This window comes from Heteronotia binoei, chromosome 1 (assembly GCF_032191835.1).
Source record: "Heteronotia binoei isolate CCM8104 ecotype False Entrance Well chromosome 1, APGP_CSIRO_Hbin_v1, whole genome shotgun sequence".
Classification (NCBI taxonomy): domain Eukaryota; kingdom Metazoa; phylum Chordata; class Lepidosauria; order Squamata; family Gekkonidae; genus Heteronotia; species Heteronotia binoei.
Genome location: NC_083223.1, coordinates 174400635 through 174421383, shown reverse-complemented (window position 1 = coordinate 174421383; position 20749 = coordinate 174400635). Strand labels below are relative to the sequence as shown.

The 20749-nt window shown below is 40.7% G+C and overlaps 1 protein-coding gene across 2 annotated transcripts in view; it reads right to left on the bottom strand.

Moving 5' to 3' along the window:
* The window catches only part of BIRC6 (baculoviral IAP repeat containing 6), a 224539-nt gene that overhangs the window by 7715 nt on the left and 196075 nt on the right, over nucleotides 1–20749 (bottom strand). For both annotated transcript variants that reach the window (XM_060244345.1, XM_060244352.1), the window contains exons 67-71: nucleotides 17576–17721; nucleotides 16714–16824; nucleotides 15083–15300; nucleotides 14093–14254; nucleotides 13696–13773 (exon numbers count right to left, since the gene is read on the bottom strand). In XM_060244345.1, the coding sequence (XP_060100328.1) occupies nucleotides 13696–13773; nucleotides 14093–14254; nucleotides 15083–15300; nucleotides 16714–16824; nucleotides 17576–17721 (715 nt within the window). The remainder of the gene's footprint in view (nucleotides 1–13695; nucleotides 13774–14092; nucleotides 14255–15082; nucleotides 15301–16713; nucleotides 16825–17575; nucleotides 17722–20749) is intronic.

Below are 20749 nucleotides of genomic sequence, written 5' to 3'. Positions count from 1 at the left end.
TTGAAACCTTTGTGGAAATGGCTCACAATCTCCAGCAATTGCTTTCATGAAAGCCATTTTGCACTTCATGAGTGGATCTTGTATTGCAACTTTTATACAAATTGCAGGTTTACTGTGGGGGAGTTTTGCTTCTTCCACATACTTCTTGATGTTGTCAAAAACAGTCATAGCTCTATCAAGGCATTTAACATTCTCCAACCATCTAGTGGAGCAGAACTTCAGGGGAAATCGTGTGCTTCCAGTCATAGCAGTGTATGATCCCCTCCTAGCTGGGGAATCTTTGAACACATAATACATGTTGTGCAAGACTGAATTCAGGTCCCATTTGACTCTCTGCAATCCTGTACAACATGAAGGCTACAAGTTCCAAAGTCAATCAATTCTTTTCCTTCTCCTTTACAGTCAGGGTTGGTTTTAATGTCTTCTTTTAGTTGTCTCAGAAAAAGGTGATTTACATTTGGCCCATCCATAGATACTTGCAATAATTTTGCAACTGATAAAGAAGACATGCTTTTTTGAAACTTCTGAAGAAGGTCTTCAGCAGTAGCAGTTTGAAGAAAAACACTGATTAGATAGCGTGTGGAAACTTTATGACAGTAATCATCCCAAAAACAAACCACTAGATCCATCTGTCCCTTTTGAACCACCTTATTCAAAGTTTCATCAAAAAAGATAACAGATGTTTGGCATTGTTTCAGCTGTTTCAGTGAAAGATCTGAGAAATACGGTGCCAAGCCAAAAGCAACAACATACATTGCTTTTGTTTTTCCAAGATGAAATTGTTGAGCCATCTCACTATCTGAAAACATTCGCTTGTTACAAGAGTTAAATGACATCGTCTTCATCACCAGTTGCAAAGCCCACAGGCACTCTGCTGTCCTGACAGTCCTTGATTACATAGGCAACCATACTAGTTTGTGTGGTAATTCTTTGCCATTTTCATCACTCTGATCATGTTTTCCAGTTTTCACAGGGGCTGTCTCTTCACCCTCTCTGGTTTTACTATCTGAACTTGTACTTGGCTTTGAACCTAAATATATTGCGATGGACTGCTGACTTGATTTAATTTTCAGATTCTTCTGATATAATGGTCCTTGTGCATGAGACTCCACAGCTCATAATATTATTATTATTCCCATATTATTTAGTTCAAAGGTTTTGTAGCACACTTTACAATAACCTTTGCATTTGTCTCCAGAAACTGATGATAGCCATAGAACGAAGTCAGGATGAAGTTTGAAATCCAGTCACTGCATGTTAAAAACTGTCCTCTTAGAAGCCATCTTCAAAATGTGATTTCAGATACAGCCATACACAGAACCACCTGCCTAACGCCAAGATGTTAGCAGATTTGTTTCTGGCAAGTAGGAACTTTCCAAAGCTGGGAAAGTTTCACTTTCAGGTTCCACAAAGTGTAATGAGCAGATCAGCAGCAAGAAAGGAGGTGGAGTTTCTGCAATCTAGAGATGCAAACAACCCTCATTTGCAATCTTTATGCATGGGAGAAGTCAGGAAAGAGGTGAGAGAGCGGGTACTCTGTAAACTCCAGCAGGAACAAGCAATCACATTTGCAAAATTTACTTTGCATGGTGCAGAGCAGAAAGTGCTAGTTTGTGAAATCCAACAGCAGCAAAACTCATTTGCAACTCTGCTGGGTTTAGCAGAAGATATTTTTTTTTAAGAAGAAGATATTGGATTTATATCCTGCCCTCCACTCCGAAGAGTCTCAGAGCGGCTCACAATCTCCTTTACCTTCCTCCCCCACAACAGACACCCTGTGAGGTGGGTGGGGCTGGAGAGGGCTCTCACAGCAGCTGCCCTTTCAAGGACAACCTCTGCCAGAGCTATGGCTGACCCAAGGCCATTCCAGCAGGTGCAAGTGGAGGAGTGGGGAATCAAACCCGGTTCTCCCAGATAAGAGTCCGCACACTTAACCACTACACCAAACTGGCTCTCTCTACACCACTACACCAAACTGGCAGAAGACAAAATGTCCATTCCATACACAAGCATGACCCAAAAGCATGTTTATCTTTATATGTAAGTTAAATGGAGTACTAGCAGGTAGGGATGAAAACAGATGTTTAAAGTTTGTATGTTGCTAAATGTTTAAACTAGTCTTGCTTTGCAAATGCTGCAGGCAGACCTTGGAAATCATGCAGGGAAAGAGCTCAACAAACACATTAGGCTGGTTGCTGGGGGTGAAGCTGAGAAAAAGGTAGAGCTGGGAAACGGCATCATTAATTTTTACTTGTATTCTGCTATTTCTCTATTCCAGTTGCCACAAGAACACATCATGCTCTTGCAGCAGCAGATCAAAAATCCATTGCTTGAATATATTTTAATCACAATTTCCCTGACTTTAGGCCAATTTCCCTGACTTTCCCTGACCAATTTCCATTTTCCTGACTTTCCAGAAAGTGGCAACCCTGGATAGGAAACCTAGGTCTCAATTCCGTCCAGGAGAATACAAGAATAAATGGACGTAAATGTGATACAATATTAAGTTGCTGACCTAAAAGTAGCAGTGCTCTTACAAAAAAATTTCAAAGGAAGATTAAAGAGACTGTTGAATTGCAATTGATTCATTCCATCCCAGTGCTATAAGATCTGCTGGACTTGGACAATAGGCCATGTCTGTGAGGCAAAACCTGCCATTTTAGTCTCTATTGTCACTCTGTAGTTTTAGATTTTATATATTTTAAATTTGTCTTTTATTGTTTTTACTGTTGTTTTTATGATGTAACCCGCTTCGAGCCTGTCCTACGGGAAGGGTTGGCTAAAAAGCTAAATAAATAAATAAAATAATGAAACTCAAAACAATGCATCCTTCTGGACTGAACTGAGATCTAGTTTTCCTGTCTGATTACCAATGTGTGCTATTATCATTTGGCATCTGAAATCATGCCACTCTCCATGATATAAAAACAATCCAAGTGTACTAATTTCCTTTTTTCTTTTTTTATATCCATTTTCTTTATAAAACATATAACACACCACACAAATAATAAAACCAAACACACACTTATGTACAATATACACTGAAGCATAAGGATCATACTAACTTATGTACATCATTTTCCATCTTTATCAATTTCAAGGACTTGCATTTTTAAATCAAATTTGTTAATATTCTAACTCTTTCCATCTTTCATATCTTAATATTTAACTAAACATCTGTTTCCTAAATCAACTTATGACCTTCATCCACTCATATAATGGTTTCCAGTTTGCTTTACATTCTTGTATATTACCTTCCTTCAACTTAACAGTTAAGAAATCCATTTCAGCGGCCTCGAATAATTTTTAAAGAAATTCCTCCCTTTTGGGAATCTGCTGTTCTTTCCAATATCTAGCATATATCAATCTAGCTGCAGTTACAGCATGTAGTAAAAATCTGTTAATCAATTTGGGTAACGAATTTGGGCACATATTCAACAAATACAATTCAGGTGAAAAACTGAACATTTATTTTCAACATTTTTTGGATTCAACTATTTACCTGTCCCCAGTATTTTCTAGCCTTCTCATATTGCCACCAACTGTGATAAAAAGTACCCTTTACCTTTTTATACTTCCAACACTTATTTGTGGTGTTCAGAAACATTTTTGACAATTTCTCTGGAGTGATAGACCATCTGTCACGGCTGGGGCCGGGTCAGGCAAAGTCCAGAGGCAGTCCGAGGTCTGTAGCCAGCAAGCAGGAGTGTCCGAGGTGCCAAATCCAAATCGCTGTGCAAGTATCGCAGGTCCGAGGTCCAGAAGCCGAGGTCAGGGAGTCCAGAAGTCAAGAGCCAAAGTCAGGGAGTCAGGAACCAAAGTCAAGCCGGAGTGGATGCTAGAACGTCAGGGAGATGACTAGTTGCTTCCACAAAGCCTCCTCCCAAAGCCCACAGCTATATAGCCCTCTGCTGGCTGTTGCCCATTTGGGCTAATTGCTGGTTCTGGGAGGCAGCCAGGATCCTGTTACAATTCAAGCATCCTTGCTCTTAGGAGGGCCAGAATCTTCTCAAAACTCAGGACTCAGGGAGCGTCTTGCTTGTGAGCGTGCCGCCCTCCTCCGATCCCTGAGGTCCTGACGGAGGCGGTCACGCACATGAGCCACCCGAGAGGGCGAGGCAGGGGGGCTGGGATCTTCTTCAGCAGGAGGTAGGGGTACTTGTGCAGGTGGCAGGGGTACAGTTTCCTCGGCAGACTCGTCTTCCTCTGCAGGGTCCCCAGCACCCATGACACCATCTCATTCAACAAAAAATTATACATTTTTGTAATCAATTTCTCATTGGTTCCTAAAATTATTGTGTCAAATTCATTCATTTTTTTTTTTTTGCCAAATCCCAATTCCTTGTCACTTTTATATCTGGATGTAACTTGCATTTTTTTCCACCAATCTAATTTCACATTTTCCTCTATCTTCAAGTTATTCCTATTATCTAATAACGATTCATAGGTATTTATTTCTCCCCATCTGTATAAATTAGGATGTACAGAAGCTTCCACTGGAGATAACCATTTTGGAATGACTTTGTGAATTCGCATTTTAATTTTTGCCCAAATTTTATATACAGATTTTCTAATTTCGTGTCTGAGAAATGGACTATTTTTGGCTGGAGGTTGGTACCAAATATAAGAATGCCAACCACTCGGCAGATTTGCTCCTTCCAAGATCAATAATCTTTTGTTCTCTAACAACATCCAGTCTTTTGCCCACATCAAAATACATGCTTTGTAATATATTTGCCAATCTGGCAACGCAAATCCCCCGCTTTGCCTGACATCCTGTAGAATCTTCAATTTAATTCTGGGCCTTTTGTTTTGCCATATGAAATTAGCTACCATTTTGTTTAACTGTTTAAAAAAGGTTGTTGGTAGCATAATGAGATTTGTTTGAAACAAAAATAATATTCTAGGTATTACATTCATCTTCATTGTTGCAATTCTACCTAACCGACAATTGTAGGTCTTGCCATCTCTCTAGATCCGTTTTTATGTCTTTTAAAATCTTATCATAATTATCATTTTTAAGGTTTTCAAATCAGTTGTTAAATTAATTCCCAAATATTTAACCTTTTTTTCATATCCAAATCCAGATTTATTCTCTAATTCGGAGATTTGTTCCTTTGTCATATTTTTTTGCCAAGAATTTAGTTTTCTGGTAATTCACTTTAATCCTGCAACCTCTCCAAACTGTCTCAACCTTTCTTTTAACTTATCAATTGAGTTAACAGGTTCCTCGAGTATAAACATCAAATCATCAGCAAATGCCTGAACTTTAAAACTTTCTCCCTTGATCTTAGTCCCTCTTATTTCTTGATCTTTTCTAATAGGATCAATTAAGTATTCTAATGTCAAAACAAACAATTATGGTGAGAGTGGACATCCTTGCCTTGTACCTTGTTCAATGGTTATTAACTCTGATGGTTCTCCATTAACATTTATTCTGGCTTTTTGATTCGTATAGATAGCTTTCACCAAACATCCAAAATATTCTCCACAACCAGTATCTTTTAGGCATTTTACCATGAATTCCCAATTCACGTTATTGAATGCTTTTTCTGCATCCAGCATGATACAGGCCATTTGCTTATCTGGATGATCCCGATAAAATTCCAAAATATTTAAAATAATTCTTATATTTTGTTTCAGTTGTCTTCTTGGAATAAAGCCGGATTGATCTTTATGTATCACCTCTGGAATAACAATCTCTTGTACAGTTATAGGGCTTTCTAGAATTTTTTGTTGTCCTTTCGATATTTTCTTCACCCTAGCTTGTTTTATATATAATCTTCTTGTTGTGTATTGGATTTTTCCTGCCTTTTATATAATTTTTGCTAAAAATTTCTAATAATCTCCTCAATTTGTTTTCTTTGTGAGACCTCTTCCAAAATTTCATTTTCCAGGGATTTTATCATTTTCTTCCCTCTTTCCTTTCTTAGTCTGTAGGCCAACCATCTACTAATTTTATTGGAGCTGTCAAAAAAAATTTGTTTGGTCCATTCCAATTTCTTCTCAAGTTCTTCGTTTAACAAAACGTTAATCTGATGTTTCTTTCATTTTTCATTTTCATTTTAAAACTTTCATTTTAATTTCCATTGTGTTTTTTTTTTGCATTTTCTCTTGACTATGCAGCTGACCTATTAATTGATTATAGGCTTTCATTCTCTCCCTCTTCCTCCAGGAAGAAAATCTAATTGCTAAGCCCCTGAAAAAGGCCTTGAATAGTTTGGATAGATGTATCTTCTTCCAAATTTTGATTAAAGAACGTTTTAATTTCTTTTTTTGCTTCTTCCACAAATGTTTCTTCCTGTAAAATCTGCAGGTTCAATGTCCATCAATTTCTCTTTACCCAATTTTTAAGTATAATTTGTACTGGGTTATGATCTGCAAATATCTTTGGCAATATTCCAGTTTCTTCTAATAACGGAAATAAGGAAGTTGAAATCCAACACAGATCTATCCTGGACCAGGAATCATGTACTTCAGAATGGAATGTGTAATCTTTAGTTTTAGGATTTTTTGTCCTCCAAGCATCTATTAAACTTAATTCGTCTACCATCTTAAAAAAAGCTCTTGGCAACTGACTACGATACTTTTAAAAATCTTTTTTCCATATTTCTTGTCCAGGTCTGTATCAAAACTGCATTATAATCACCTGTGATACAGTGATCTTCATAGTTGAGTTCAACAATTTTCTCAAGCATATTCTTATAAAATTCCTCTTGTTTTTCATTCAGAGCATATATATTTCTGAATAATGCTTTTCCCCCGTTAAGTATTATTTCAATCAATAGCATTCTTCCATTTTCAGCTGCATAAATCAGTCTGGATTCAATCTGTGCTTTTATATAAATTGCTACCCCTATCTTTTTCTTTATATCTGCCCCTACATACAATTGTCCTAGTTTTTTATTTTGAAGATATTTAATATCCTTTTTTGCAATATGTGTCTCTTGCAAACATATTATATCAGTAGATAATTTTTTTAATTGTAAAAAAATTTTTTCTTCTTTTTTTGTGGGGCATTTAGACCATTCACATTTATTGACGTGATCTGTACTCCTGTCTTGCCCATTATTCCATTAATGTGTTACTATCTCCTATTTTCCCTTGTTCTTTCAGGGCTTGCAATCTTGTTTGCATTCTCTCTCTTTTCTTTCTTTTAGGTATTTCTTATCTATCTTTATTTTTACTTCCTTCTTCTTCTTGTCCATCTCCCTCTCCTTCTTCTCCGATTCAGATTCTTGACATATCTTGTTCTACATATCTTCCACATGTGTTCCCTATCAAGTAACTTGCTCCAACAGCCATCAAAACCAAACCAGGACATGATAAAAAGAGGGGAGCGGAATGGAAATTTAAAGCAGCTCTAACAATATCACATTCAGTTTCTGAAGAGGCAAGCTGCTCTTTTCTGGCTTGCTTTCTCAGCAGATGCAACTGCTGTGACAAACACTTTAAAAGCTCCAGCTGGATTTGTGATTTGTGTGCAATCAGATTCCTAGGCTCACAAAGCTATTGGATTAACCTATTTTTTTTTATTTTACCAGTTATCAAGGGGATACCTCCCAAACCCCCATTTAGCAGTAGCTAAATGCTACGGGGGGGAGGGGTGGTGGGCTCCCTCTTGGGTATCCTGGCCCCCCAGGGAAAGTGTATGCGCAATCCATAGCCTCTTCTTTCCCGGTGTAGTGAACGCCGCGTGGTCACTGTCCGGCTATGCCTGGCAGATGGTCACTGCAATGGCCTCTCCTGCATTACTGCATCCGTGGCAACACCTTCCCGCTGGTCCCCCCCGTTTCTCACAGAGTTTGCCACATCATGGTGCGACTGAATGTCCGGCGGTATAACCGGATGGGCAGGCTGGGCTCACCAACCTTGCCAGCCAAGAGAAGGAAAACTCTAACATCAAACCCGGGCAGATAGAGCTCGTTAATGTAACACCTACCACCTGGAGGACTCGCTGCTGGCGTCCCGGCTTACTGGGCCATGGCAGATGACCCCAAGGTGAAAGGGTGGAGCCAGTACCGCGCACACTGTGCTTCACCTAAAAATTCCTCTGTGCAGGCCTGAAGGGCATATCCACATCCCACAACACACCAAGTCCTGCAGCGATGGGCAAGGGGCGAAACGGCAGGTGGAAGATGCCACTGGAAGCCGCAGTCCCGATCCTGCATGTAAGCAGTTCAGGGTATTGGTTGCCTGATGCTGACCCGGAGACGAAAGCATTTTTCGGCAGCACCCTGAACGACCAAGCAGCCTTATCTAGGGAACAGCACTGCTTGCTCCGCACAGAGAGGGGCCTAGAAAAGGTGGCCTAAACAAAGCTCGTCTCCCCCCACCCCAGTTGGCTAGCCGCGGTTAACGGGCATCCTTACTTGTGGTCAAAAAATAACAACAAAGAAAAGGCATGCACCTGCCTCACAAAGTGTGCAAAGACTAAAGCTTGCGTGTTGGAACATCAGAACCATGCTTGACACAGTAGACAGTGGTCGCCCTGAACGACACTCTGCTCTAGTTGCCCACGAACTTCTCAGGTTGAATATTGACATAGCAGCTCTCAGTGAGGTCCGTTTCCCTGAGGAAGGTAGTCTTCAAGAACATGGTGCTGGCTATACCCTCTACTGGTCGGGTAAGTCAAAGGCTGAGAGCCACCTTTCTGGCGTTGGCTTCATGGTCAGGAACTCCATTGCCTCCAAACTCAAAAACCTGCCAACAGGTCACTCAGATCGCATCATGTCCATGTGCCTCCCACTTCAAAACAAGCAGCATGCAACACTCTTCAGTGTGTATGCCCCAACCCTTCAGGCAGATCCTGCAGAAAAGAACAAGTTCTATGCTGATCTACGCAACCTCGTACGGAAGACCCCTACAGAGGACAAGGTGATCATCCTTGGCAACTTCGATGCCAGAGTAGGTAAAGACTCGGAAGCCTGGAAAGGAGTATTTGGCAAACACGGCATTGGCAACTGCAATGATAATGGGCGCCTCCTGCTAGAATTCTGCACGGAGCACCAGCTCACCATCACCAACACTATCTTTCAGCAGAAGAACAGCCTGAAGACAACCTGGATGCACCCACGGTCCAAGCACTGGCACCTTATCGACTACATTCTGGTGTGCCAGAGAGACCTTCGAGATGTCTTACACACCCGAGTAATGCCCAGTGCGGAATGTTATACAGATCATCGTCTTGTACGCTGCAATCTCCGTCTTCACTTTAAACCCACACCCAGGAGAGGAGGTATCCCTCGGAGGAAGCTTCAGGTTGGCAGCCTTCAGTCAGCCGAAGTTAAAGCTGCCTTCCAGGCAAAACTCCAGTCAAGAATTGAGGACCCCAGTTGCCCCACAGACCCTTCTCCAGAAGCACTCCGGGAACACCTAAAAACTACCATCCTGTCGATCTCTGAAGAAGTCCTCGGGTTCTCCACAAGGAAGAACAAGGACTGGTTTGACGAGAACAATCAAGAGATCCAAGAATTACTAGCGAAAAAGAGATCTGCCTACCAAGCATATCTTACTAAGCCCTCCTGTCCCGGGAAAAAAGCAATCTTTCGCGCTGCATGTAGCAACCTCCAGCGCAAGCTTCGAGACATTCAGAACGAGTGGTGGACCAAGCTTGCAGAGAGAACCCAGCTGTGTGCAGACACTGGTGATTTAAGAGGGTTCTACGAAGCCCTGAAGGCAGTATATGGCCCATCATATCAGGCTCAGAATCCCTTGCGTAGTGCAGACGGCCAAGTGCTCCTCACAGACAAGGCATCCATACTGAACCGGTGGTCGGAATATTTTCAGGTTCTCTTCAGTGCCAACCGCGTAGTTCAAGATTCAGCAATCCACCTCACCCCACTTCAACCAGTGAAAACAGAGTTGGATGAGATCCCCACCCTAGAAGAGACTGTTAAAGCCATCAAGCAACTGAAAAGTGGCAAGGCAGCGGGAGTTGATGGAATCCCACCAGAGATCTGGAAGCATGGGGGCATAGTACTACACAGCACACTTCACAAAGTACTTGTTACCTGCTGGGAACAAGGCAAACTACCACAGGACTTTCGCGATGCAATCATCATCACTCTACACAAGAACAAAGGGGAAAAGTCAGACTGCTCCAGCTACCGGGGGATAACCCTGCTCTCCATCGCAGGCAAAATCCTTGCCAGAATACTCCTGAACAGACTGGCGCCCACCATTGCAGAAGAACTCCTCCCAGAGAGCCAGTGCGGCTTCAGAGCTAACAGGAGCACCACCGATATGGTATTTGTTCTCAGGCAGCTCCAAGAGAAATGCAGGGAACAGAACAAGGGTCTATATGTGACTTTTGTCGACCTTACCAAAGCTTTCGATACCGTTAGCATGAAAGGCCTGTGGCAAATCTTGGAACGTTTAGGATGTCCCCCAAGGTTCCTCAGCATGATCATCCAGGTACATGAAGACCAGCGAGGCCAAGTCAGACACTGCAACGACCTCTCGGAGCCCTTCCCAATAGGCACAGGTGTAAAGCAAGGCTGCGTTCTCACGCCATCTCTTTACGATCTTCTTTAGCATGATGCTTCAAAGAGCCGCAGTAGATCTAGATGATGACGATGGTGTCTACATCCGCTATCGCACCGATGGCAGCCTGTTCAACCTGAGGCGACTAATGGCTCACTCCAAGACAATGGAAAAACTTATCCGAGAGCTACTGTTTGCTGATGATGCTGCACTCGTTTCCCACTCGGTATCAGCTCTGCAGCATATGACGTCTTGCTTTGCAGAGGCTGCCAAGCTATTCGGCCTAGAAGTTAGTCTGAAGAAGACAGAAGTTCTCCACCAGCCTGCACCCCAGGAAGATTATCACCCTCCCTGCATCACTGTGGGTGAATCAGTTCTGAAGACAGTCCAGCAGTTCAGCTACCTGGGGTGCATCATCTCCTCAGATGCCAAGATCGACAAGGAGATTGACAACAGGCTGGCAAAGGCAAACCGTGCATTTGGCCGACTGCACAAAAGAGTGTGGAGCAACAAGCATCTGAAAAAAGGCACAAAGATCAATGTTTACAAAGCGGTTGTGATGACAACCCTCATCTACGGCTCCAAATCGTGGGTTTTATACCGTCATCACCTGCGACTCCTTGAGCGCTTTCATCAGCGCTGCCTTCGCACCATCCTCAACATCCACTGGAGTGACTTTGTGACCAACACTGAAGTCCTCAAGAGGGCGGAGGTTACAAGCATCGAGGCACTGCTGTTGAAGACGCAGCTGCGCTGGGCAGGGCATATTTCTAGGATGGAAAACCACCGCCTTCCCAAGATTGCTCTGTATGGCGAACTTTCCACCGGCCATTGAAATAGAGGGGCACCAAAGAAGAGGTACAAGGACGCCTTGAAGAAATCCCTTGGCACCTGTCGCATCAACCATCACTAGTGGTCTGACCTAGCCTCAGATCGCAAAGCATGGAGGCACACCATCCACCAGGCTGTCTCTTCCTTTGAGAACGCACGCATAGCTGGTCTTGAGGACAAAAGGAGATTGAGGAAGAATCGCACTGCTACAGCACCAACCCCAAATCAGACTTTTCCCTGCAACCACTGTGGCTGGATCTGCCTGTCCCGCATTGGTCTTGTCAGCCACCAGCGAGCCTGCAGCAGATGTGGACTACTGCACCCTTCTTAAATCTTCGTTCACGAAGTCAAGCCGAGAGAAAAGGCTACAAAACACAATGGCAAAGCTGCAGCTGTCATGAACACAGCCGTACAGCACTAAAAATAAGATCAGCACAATGGAAAAAGCGTCATACTTTACCGAGATATTGGAGAAAGTAATTTCTGACCAGCACAAACACTCTGATACATGTAAAACTATCTTATTTAACTGGTTCTCTGTTCTACAGACAATTTCAAAATGCTAATTAGATAATTATGTGGTAAAGGAAGCTGTTTGACAACACTGAAATATCAGTGCCAATGGGAGAACCCCATCATTATTTAACTGCCCTTACTTTTCCTTCATAGTGTCAAAATATATGTTAGTACGTTTAAGTACCATCTCTTCTGTGAGTTGGTATCCCCTTTTCAGATAGATTTTGTCATTGTGGTTCTGATTGTGGACTTGCTAAACGAGAGTGGTAGATCCAGAGGTGGATTTTGGTGCACAATAATATCTTGCCAGATTCAGTTTCCAGAACCCTACTTCTGGATGTAAACTATGATTGTACAGCAGCTGCTGCAAAGGTTTTGGCAGCTTCTTCTTCTAGGCGTAAAGGTTTAAAGTTAAATTAAAATTCTTTTGAAGAAGTATGTCATCATTCTATGGTTTTGTGTTGTTCAAGATCTTATGTCCATGAACAGGAAGGAAGGAAGGAATTAGAGCTCCCCCTAAACAATTCCTTATATATGGCACATAGCAGCAAAAACAGTTTGGAAGACTTGCTGAAGAATCAAGCCAGCTTAAAAAAAATTGAAGTCCAATAGTATTAGAAGCAGACAGTGTGTAAGCAAGGTTAACTGGCATTTCAAGCCTTACTTCCCTTCCCCCAGGACCCTCGAGGTTTTTTGTCAGAGGTCCCCCATTGCTTCCAGTACCTTATGACCAGCTAGACTGATCCCAAAAGCAACAGGCAAAAATACATGGGCAGTTGCTATTTGCTGGTGAGCACTCTGTCAGTTTTGCACTTTCTATTCTACAAAACAGCCTGAAAGTCTTAAGCAACCTGGTGATTTCAATGTTTACCATAATAACTCAGATTCAAATCTATCCACTATTTGGATTTCTATACTTGTCACACACTGTCTTTGCATATGATAAATAATGAACCCTGAGGTCAACAGAACTGAACTGGCAGACATGAGTCAAAAAGACCACTACAATTATCTCTTTAAAATGTGAGTAATTCAGTATTTTCTTGTACAAGAATCTTTTTGCTTAAATCTTTATCTGCTGTATTAGAAGTAAATTCAGTTGGCTTGCTAATTCTTCTCCATATACAGTATATAAATATATTTCCTTTACTCAATGAGTGCAAATATCACTTCAATTTATCATAAGAATCTCCTCCAAAGTTTAGTTAGTGACAAAAAGCTAGCAAAGATAGGAACAATATTTATTACATGTGTTGTGCCTGACTGAGCCATGAATTCTATAATCTGATACTGATGGTAAAAGCTCTTAACAAATACTCCTGGCAATTTGTATATTAATATTTCCTCAAAGCAAACACCATTTTATATTAAAATTAATATAACACCTAACTGCACTGTGCCTGTGGGGAGCCCAAGATAGCTGTCTGGGTGGGCAGCTCTGTGCTGCCTTCTCTTGCCACCCAGTTTAAACCTGGTTGGGATCACTGCACCTGTGGGAAGCCCACTGCTCCCTACCAGAACAGCTCTGAGATGCCTTGTTCTGCAGCTTGGTTTAAACCAGGCTGCAGGAGAAGCCAAGCTAGCCCCAGGAGCAGGCTGGTATTTTTTTGGTTTGGGTTTACTGGACCTTAAATATTTCAAGATTTTTAAAAAAAAAATCATTAAATTTTTTGGAAATCTCAATTTAATGGTTCAATAAATCTGCACTGAGGAAAAAAATGGCAAAACCCTCTATGGTGAACTTCTTGCTATGTTAATATATTCTAGAATTGGGAATATTACTGTAACGCCTTGCTTAAATATATACACAGCAGCCTGTCTCCCCTCACCCTCTCCTTTTGTGGAAGAAGAAGAGACACATGCCTGTAAAAAACTTGATGTCTGGGGATTCCATTTCTCTTCTGGTCTTCCATGCCAAGTGTTAAGTATGCTTAAACAGACCTAAAAATAAAGGTTTTGACCAGTTATATAATTCTTCAGAACATGATCACAAACAATATATTAGGGTTCCAATTCAAAAATCTACACATGGAGGTCTGTTCTCATGCACAGGCTGTCTTTGCCAAGATCAAAGCATATGAATATGCTCATAACTTAATAAGCTTTTTGCCTGACACTGTCAGCAACTGACTCAGTACAATACATAAGTCTGAAGAGTAATATTTTATGGTTACCAAACTAAACCTTTTCCATCCAAGACTGCCACAGATTGTTTTTACCAACCACATCTTCTGCGATGATATAAACCCCAAATGTTTACCTTGCCATCATTGTAAAGGTTTGGATTGAATCTCACGCTGTGACCTCCGGTTGTCTCCAGATTCACAAGTGGAGGTGAATTAGGATAATCTTGCGGAAAATAAACATCAAATTCAAAGCAGCCATTTGCATAAGGTGTGTCTGCTGGGCCAGTTATCAGAACCTTAAGACAAATTATAATTAAAACCTTAGAAAACCAGTTCTCTAAGATGCTACAACTGCAGCCATCAACAGGGAAGTCTCTTTCTCTAGCAAAAAGATTCAGCTCCTGAACTCAAAGCTCATCCTTATTCTTCTTTGTGTTTTTCTGCCTACTTGGCTCTATAGGCTATTGACCTTCAATGGTATATGCACACTGACCTCCTCTGAGTGTACAGTTTCTCTGTCCAAAGACCACACAAAAAATGTCTTCCCATTTCTCATTCCAGCCTCTTCTGCTTCTTTTTTCACCAAGCCATTGCCACCTGTACCTATTCTTCCTTGAATCTGAAAACATGACTCTGTCTATAAAAAACAGGATATCCCACAATTCTGGAATTGACAATGGGCACAGACAGCTTTCATTTTAAAAAGAAACAATCAACCCCTAAAGCACTATGGGCCAAGTCTGGCTTCTAGAGCTGTTAGCTTAGTAGCAAAGGGGGAGAAAAAGCAGTTGCAAGTTGATCTGCCAGCAGGCTAGTTTGGAAGGAAGACATTTGTCTTCCCATCCCCACCCTGTTCTCATACTTTAGCTCTTATGGCCATAAACACAGGGTAAAAACCACAGGGATGGATCTAGAGGAGGCTTCATGGGTCTTAGATGGGCTGCTTGGAAAGGTCTCAATGATGGAATAGGATAGCCAGTGTTCAAGGGGTGATGTTTCAGTGCCCTGCAGAGTTCCCTGTCCCACAATAGCAGAATATAGCAAGCAAAACAAGCATTAATCATAGTTAATTAGCATGACCTTATACAAGTGTCCAATTTCTATTTTCTTGCAACTTGATTTACCTTCATGATGTCTAGTCGCTCCTCATCACAGCGGACAAAGACACTGGATGAAGAGGAAAGTGGCAGTGATGTAGAAAGTGTTACAGCTTCTTGAGCAAGACGTCGGGCTCTAGCGGCACTGTTTGCATCACTGGCATTTTTCACCTGAGACATGTAGTGGTAATTTACTTTAAAAACCAGTTTTCCATCATCATCTTCTGAAACCATTTCAAAAGTATCTAGAGAGAGTGACAAGCGTTAACATTTCAATGTAGCAGGGAAAAGTGTACCCATAAATGGGTAAAATAATGAAATTGATACCATACGCATCCTATCTTCTCTTCTAAAAGCCACAACAATGGAATCAATGTCTTAGGGCAGAACCAAACTCCTCCTCATCACTTCAGGCATACAAAATGACTTGTGATGCTTGCTTACGTGATCCTGCTCTGGATGCACCTCATTCAAGAGTAAAATGGCAATAAAGTGTAATGGTCTGGTTATGAGGTTGATGTAGCCATAAGAGAAAGTGAACAATTTACCACATTATACTTTAAGAAGAAGATGATATTGGAGTTATATCCTGCCCTCCACTCCGAAGACTCTCAGAGCAGCTCACAATCTCCTTTACCTTCCTCCCCCACAACAGACACCCTGTGAGGTGGGTGGGGCTGGAGAGGGCTCTCACAGCAGCTGCCCTTTCAAGGACAACTTCTGCCACAGCTATGGCTGACCCAAGGCCGTTCTAGCAGGTGCAAATGGAGGAGTGGGGAATCAAACCCGGTTCTCCCAGATAAGAGTCCGCACACTTAACCACTGCACCAAACTGGCTCTCCAAACTTTATCAACAGAAGGTTTTATCTGAGCTCCTAAAGAGTTTTTTCCTGTTCTTTTCACTAGCAGAACAAAGTTGATTTGCTTGGCAGGTACTTGCACCTGCACTGAAACCATGCTCATTATTCCCTCCCTCAAACATAGAAGCAGTCATTTAATTTAATCCAAAATAAACCATGTTTATGTAGATTGAATATGCCCCAAGCTTTGCTATTATGCTTAACCAAAAAAACGCCCCAAGTTTTGCTACTATGCTTAACCAAATGGAAGGTTTTTTTAAGTTGAGCAAAATAAGTAAATTTAATAACAAGGCAAAGGACTTTTAGAGGTATATAGATCCAAGTAGTCAGCCGTGTTGGTCTGAAGTAGTAGAACAAAATAGGAGTCAAGTTGCACCTTTAAGACCAACTTAGCTTTATTCAGAACGTAAGCTTTCATGTGCTCTCTAAGCACACTTCATCAGACGAGGAATCCAGTGTTCTGAATAAAACTAAGTTGGTCTTAAAGGTGCAACTTGACTATTTTGTTTTAGAGGTATAGTTACAGAAAGATTGCTGGTTGAGTTTAAGCATATTTGTTTGCTTCTCTGTACAAATATTTTCTACTGATCACTGGTTCTAATATACAAGGTTAATATAGAAAGAATGGAGAATTATAAATACCTGTTTTTCACACACTAAGTTCCCAGTATCTAAAATATACTACTATCTATGCACTCTTAAAGCTACTCTTGGAATACTGGTTTGTGAGATCATTTTCTTGAAGGTGAAAGATCGGGTTGATTTCATGTAACCGAAGAAAACTAATACTAAACTTACCAAACTGGAGTTTTTTCATTACAACCACATATTTTTCTTCAAGGGACCGTAATACAGACAATGGCTTTGGCTTCACTGAAGCTTTTTTAGAGAATTCAGCCAATTTTCTCTCTGTTATAGTAGTTTTAACAAAAGAGCACATTGTATTAAAAATGATCACATAAGGCAAAACATATTTATATACAAGTTGACCTAACTGTATAATGCAAAATCTAGTAAGTCAAAAAGTACATGCTTATAATTTTAGTTCAAATACGAAATTCCACTTAATTTAAATATATTTTTTCTCATTTTGCAGGTGCAGAAATTCCAGCAACTTAACTTTAGCCACACTACATATGGATCTAGCTTAGTCTAGCTTCAGCCCATCCATCAATGTAACTGTGAGGGTTTTTTCTAATGAAAAGCAAAAACACCTGGGTTCAATCTCTTTTAGCATCCTACCTGGAGTGCCCTATACAAGTTATAAACATGTTAGTCAAAACACGTGGAGGAAGGGAAGGCTACATGCATGTACAGCAGTGTTCCCTCTAAACTGAGTTAGAGTGAGCTAGCTCACAGATGTTTAGCCTCCAGCTCACACATTTTTGTCTTAGTTCAGGAAGGATGGCCCTAGAGCACAATAATTTATGCAGTAGCTCACAACATTAATGCCAGTAGCTCACAAAGTACAATTTTTGCTCACAAGACTCTGCAGCTTAGAGGGAACATTGATGTACAAATGTGCAAATGAATGCCTGTGCAAAAGCATGTCAGCATGAATAGCGAGCACATTTACATCTGTTCTTGATGCAGTCTACTACTGATGTACACTAACGATAACTGTGTCTCTAATAATAACTGTGTCACTGAGCTACTTTACCATGGTTTGCTTGGCGCAAGCTTGTTGTAGCAGCATAAACTATCTCAGCAGTTCTTTGGATGTCTGGCACCAGAAGTGTCAATCCTTCTGGTTCTTGATCTGAAGAATCTGATTTCACTCCAGTTTTAGCCTTGTCCTTTTTAGACCTGTAAAATAATGCAGTAATCTCATACATTTAAGAAAACCAACAATTAAGTTTAAAATTAACAGTACCACCAACAAAGCCCATTAAAATGAACAGTAGATATTTTAAAGGAGTCTGACCTGAATCAGTGTGGTTTTAAATACCTATTGGATTATTTTGTTATATTCAGACTAGATGCTTCTGTGGCTGCAAGGATTTCTGCTCACTGAGCGTGATTCCCCTGCCCCAAGGGCTCCCTGAAATCCTGCTTTTGGGAGAAAGGGTTCTCCAAAGAATAGGATCTGAGGGGGGGGGGGGGTCATGTGGACTTGCTGACTTGGGGGGCCGATGCAGAAAAACTGCTCCTGAAGTGGAAATGCTTGTGCCAGGTGAAATGTTGCCTGTTAAGGTTCACATCAGTGTTAATGGGCAACACATTTGTGAGTGCAACCCCCCTTTCCCATCAACCTTTGAACCTCTCACGTGTGCAATCTTTCTGCTCAAATTACCTTCCCTTCACGTTTAATGGGTTAGGTGGGCTTTCAAATATTATATTATGGCCATTTTCCTGTCACCTTGTTTTCTTTACCATATTTTTTAGTATTATAGTATGTTTATTTATTCTTATTAATGTTATTTGTGTTAGGATTTATCTCTTTTGGGCCCTGTCTATCTAATCTTTAATTTGTCCTCCTGTTTCTGTTATTGGGGGGATTTTTTAACATGAACAATGATTAGTCTCGTCACTCTCCTGATGTATGATTTTTTGGACTATTTCCTTCCTGTGTTTTCTATACTGAAGGTCAGATGCTGGATACAAAAATAACTTTTGGCCTTTCCTCTGATAAAGCACACTGGAAAAGTAGAATTAACACATTCAGACCCTTTTACTTAAATTTATAGGGCCTCTGAATGCTCTTAATTTGGGATCTTTTTTTCTGTCTTCCTCCCCTTGCTAATTCCACTAGTGAGGCTATTTAAATAGCCAAGCTTAACTGGCCTTCCCAATTATAACATTGGTTACGTGTGCACTATTCCGCTAACTGTGGGAGCTATTTTTTTATCAAATGCTGTCTGAATTCTCCTCGTCCAAATTGATTTCCTGCATAGAGAGGAAAATAATCACCTTAGGTTTGTCTATGGATTCTCTCTATATACTTCCTCTTACAAATGCATGCTATCTAATTAAATGCAGAATTTTAGATACTGAATTGCAAAAACTAATGAGTGCTGCTAATAAATCTTGCTTCCCTCTGAATTTTGGAATTTCCCTAACTATTGGTCATTTATCAACTCTCCACGTTCCAAAATTGCGTAGAGCATTTACCCTCGCCAGATGCAATACTATCCCATTAGCAGTAAACTATGGTAGATATAAAAAAATCTCACTTTCATTAAGACTGTATATGTAATTTAAAACAAGTTGATTTGTTGTCCCATATTCTCCTTTATTGTTCCCTATATGATACTATAGGTCTTAGGTTTCTAGATCCAATTCTGTTCAATATGACAGGCTGCTCAGACATTGTAAAAGTTTGCCATCTTCTGAATGATCTATTGTCCAATGTATAGCTGCATATGACTGTATCTGTTATTTCTGTACCTGTATACTTGTTTATAATCTGATATTTGCCAATAAAGGCTTTTTGTGCTGAGTATAACATTATTTCCATCCAAAAAATGGACTCCAGGGCAAGTTATAACCTCAAAAATTTTGGTTTGCAAAATAGTTTGCTCTTTCTATTACAATTTGCCCCTCTCCCCCTTTACTGCTTGGTCACAACGAAGTTATTTAAAAATTCAACAAGATTTCCATATTTAGAATTTAGCAGAAACTATTTTTCCTTAATTCAGATTATCTATTTGAAAAGGAGTGATCAATATATCCTATTCTCAATGTGGCCCCATCTGTGAATTGCAGAAAAAATCCAAAAACTAAAAAAGCAGCACTTGTACCTTTAAGAAATGAACACTGTCTGAGATCTAAGTAACGGTGTAGTGAGTAGAGTGTGAGTCTGATCTAGGAGACCCATCTTCCAGCAGTCCTGTATGGAAGATTTGTGAATTTGCCTTCCCATGAAATAATTTGCCCATGCAATAGTAGAGAACCAGAATTGATTGCTCATATTTTAATTTGATGTGAATTTTATGTCCAAATATAGGATGTTCTAATTAGCCCTATTTTGCATAACAGGAAAAGCCTTCCAGAAGTGATGTTTGTTTCCCTTCTTTTATTGGATCAGTGTTCCCATATCATCCTCTCAGTAGTGAGGTTTCTTCTGATTGTTATGAGAATTAGAGAATATAAAATTAAAATGGTGGAGAGATTATTGATTTTTATTGTACTTTGTATATCTGAATAGTGGCTGTCTCATTTTAATTTATGCCATTAAAGGTATTGACTGACTGACCCACGCATGTTCCAATCCCCACTCCGAAAAGAAACCTTGTTGGGTGACCTTGGTTCAGCCACTCTCTGTCAGGTTTGTTGTGAGAGTATAATGGAGGACAGAAGAATGATGTATGCTGCTTTGGGTCCCCATTGGCAAGAAAGGTAGGCTATAAATGCAATATACAGCTGAAAATGGGGAGCACATAAAAGAAAGGTTGGTTGGTGAGTGGAAAGGACAGAAGGAAGCAGGGAAATGAAAGAGGGTCTCGGGGCTGAAAGAAAAATAACACAGAGAAGTGGATACAGGGAAAAATGAAGTGACTAGCAAGTCATTAGGGGAGGGACGGTGGCTCAGTGGTAGAGCATCTGCTTGGGACGCAGAAGGTCCCAGGTTCAATCCCTGGCATCTCCAAAAAAGGGTCCAGGCAAATAGGTATGAAAAACCTCAGCTTGAGACCCTGGAGAGCCGCTGCCGGTCTGAGAAGACAATACTGACTTTGATGGACCAAGGGTCTGACTCAGTATAAGGCAGCTTCATATGTTCATGTTCATTGTTGGTTCCCTGAATGTCATATCCTGTTCCTCTTCTTGATCTTTTAGGAGTTTTCTGTACTATTAATCTCTTATTTTTAAACTTCTTATATGTGGAACTCTTTAA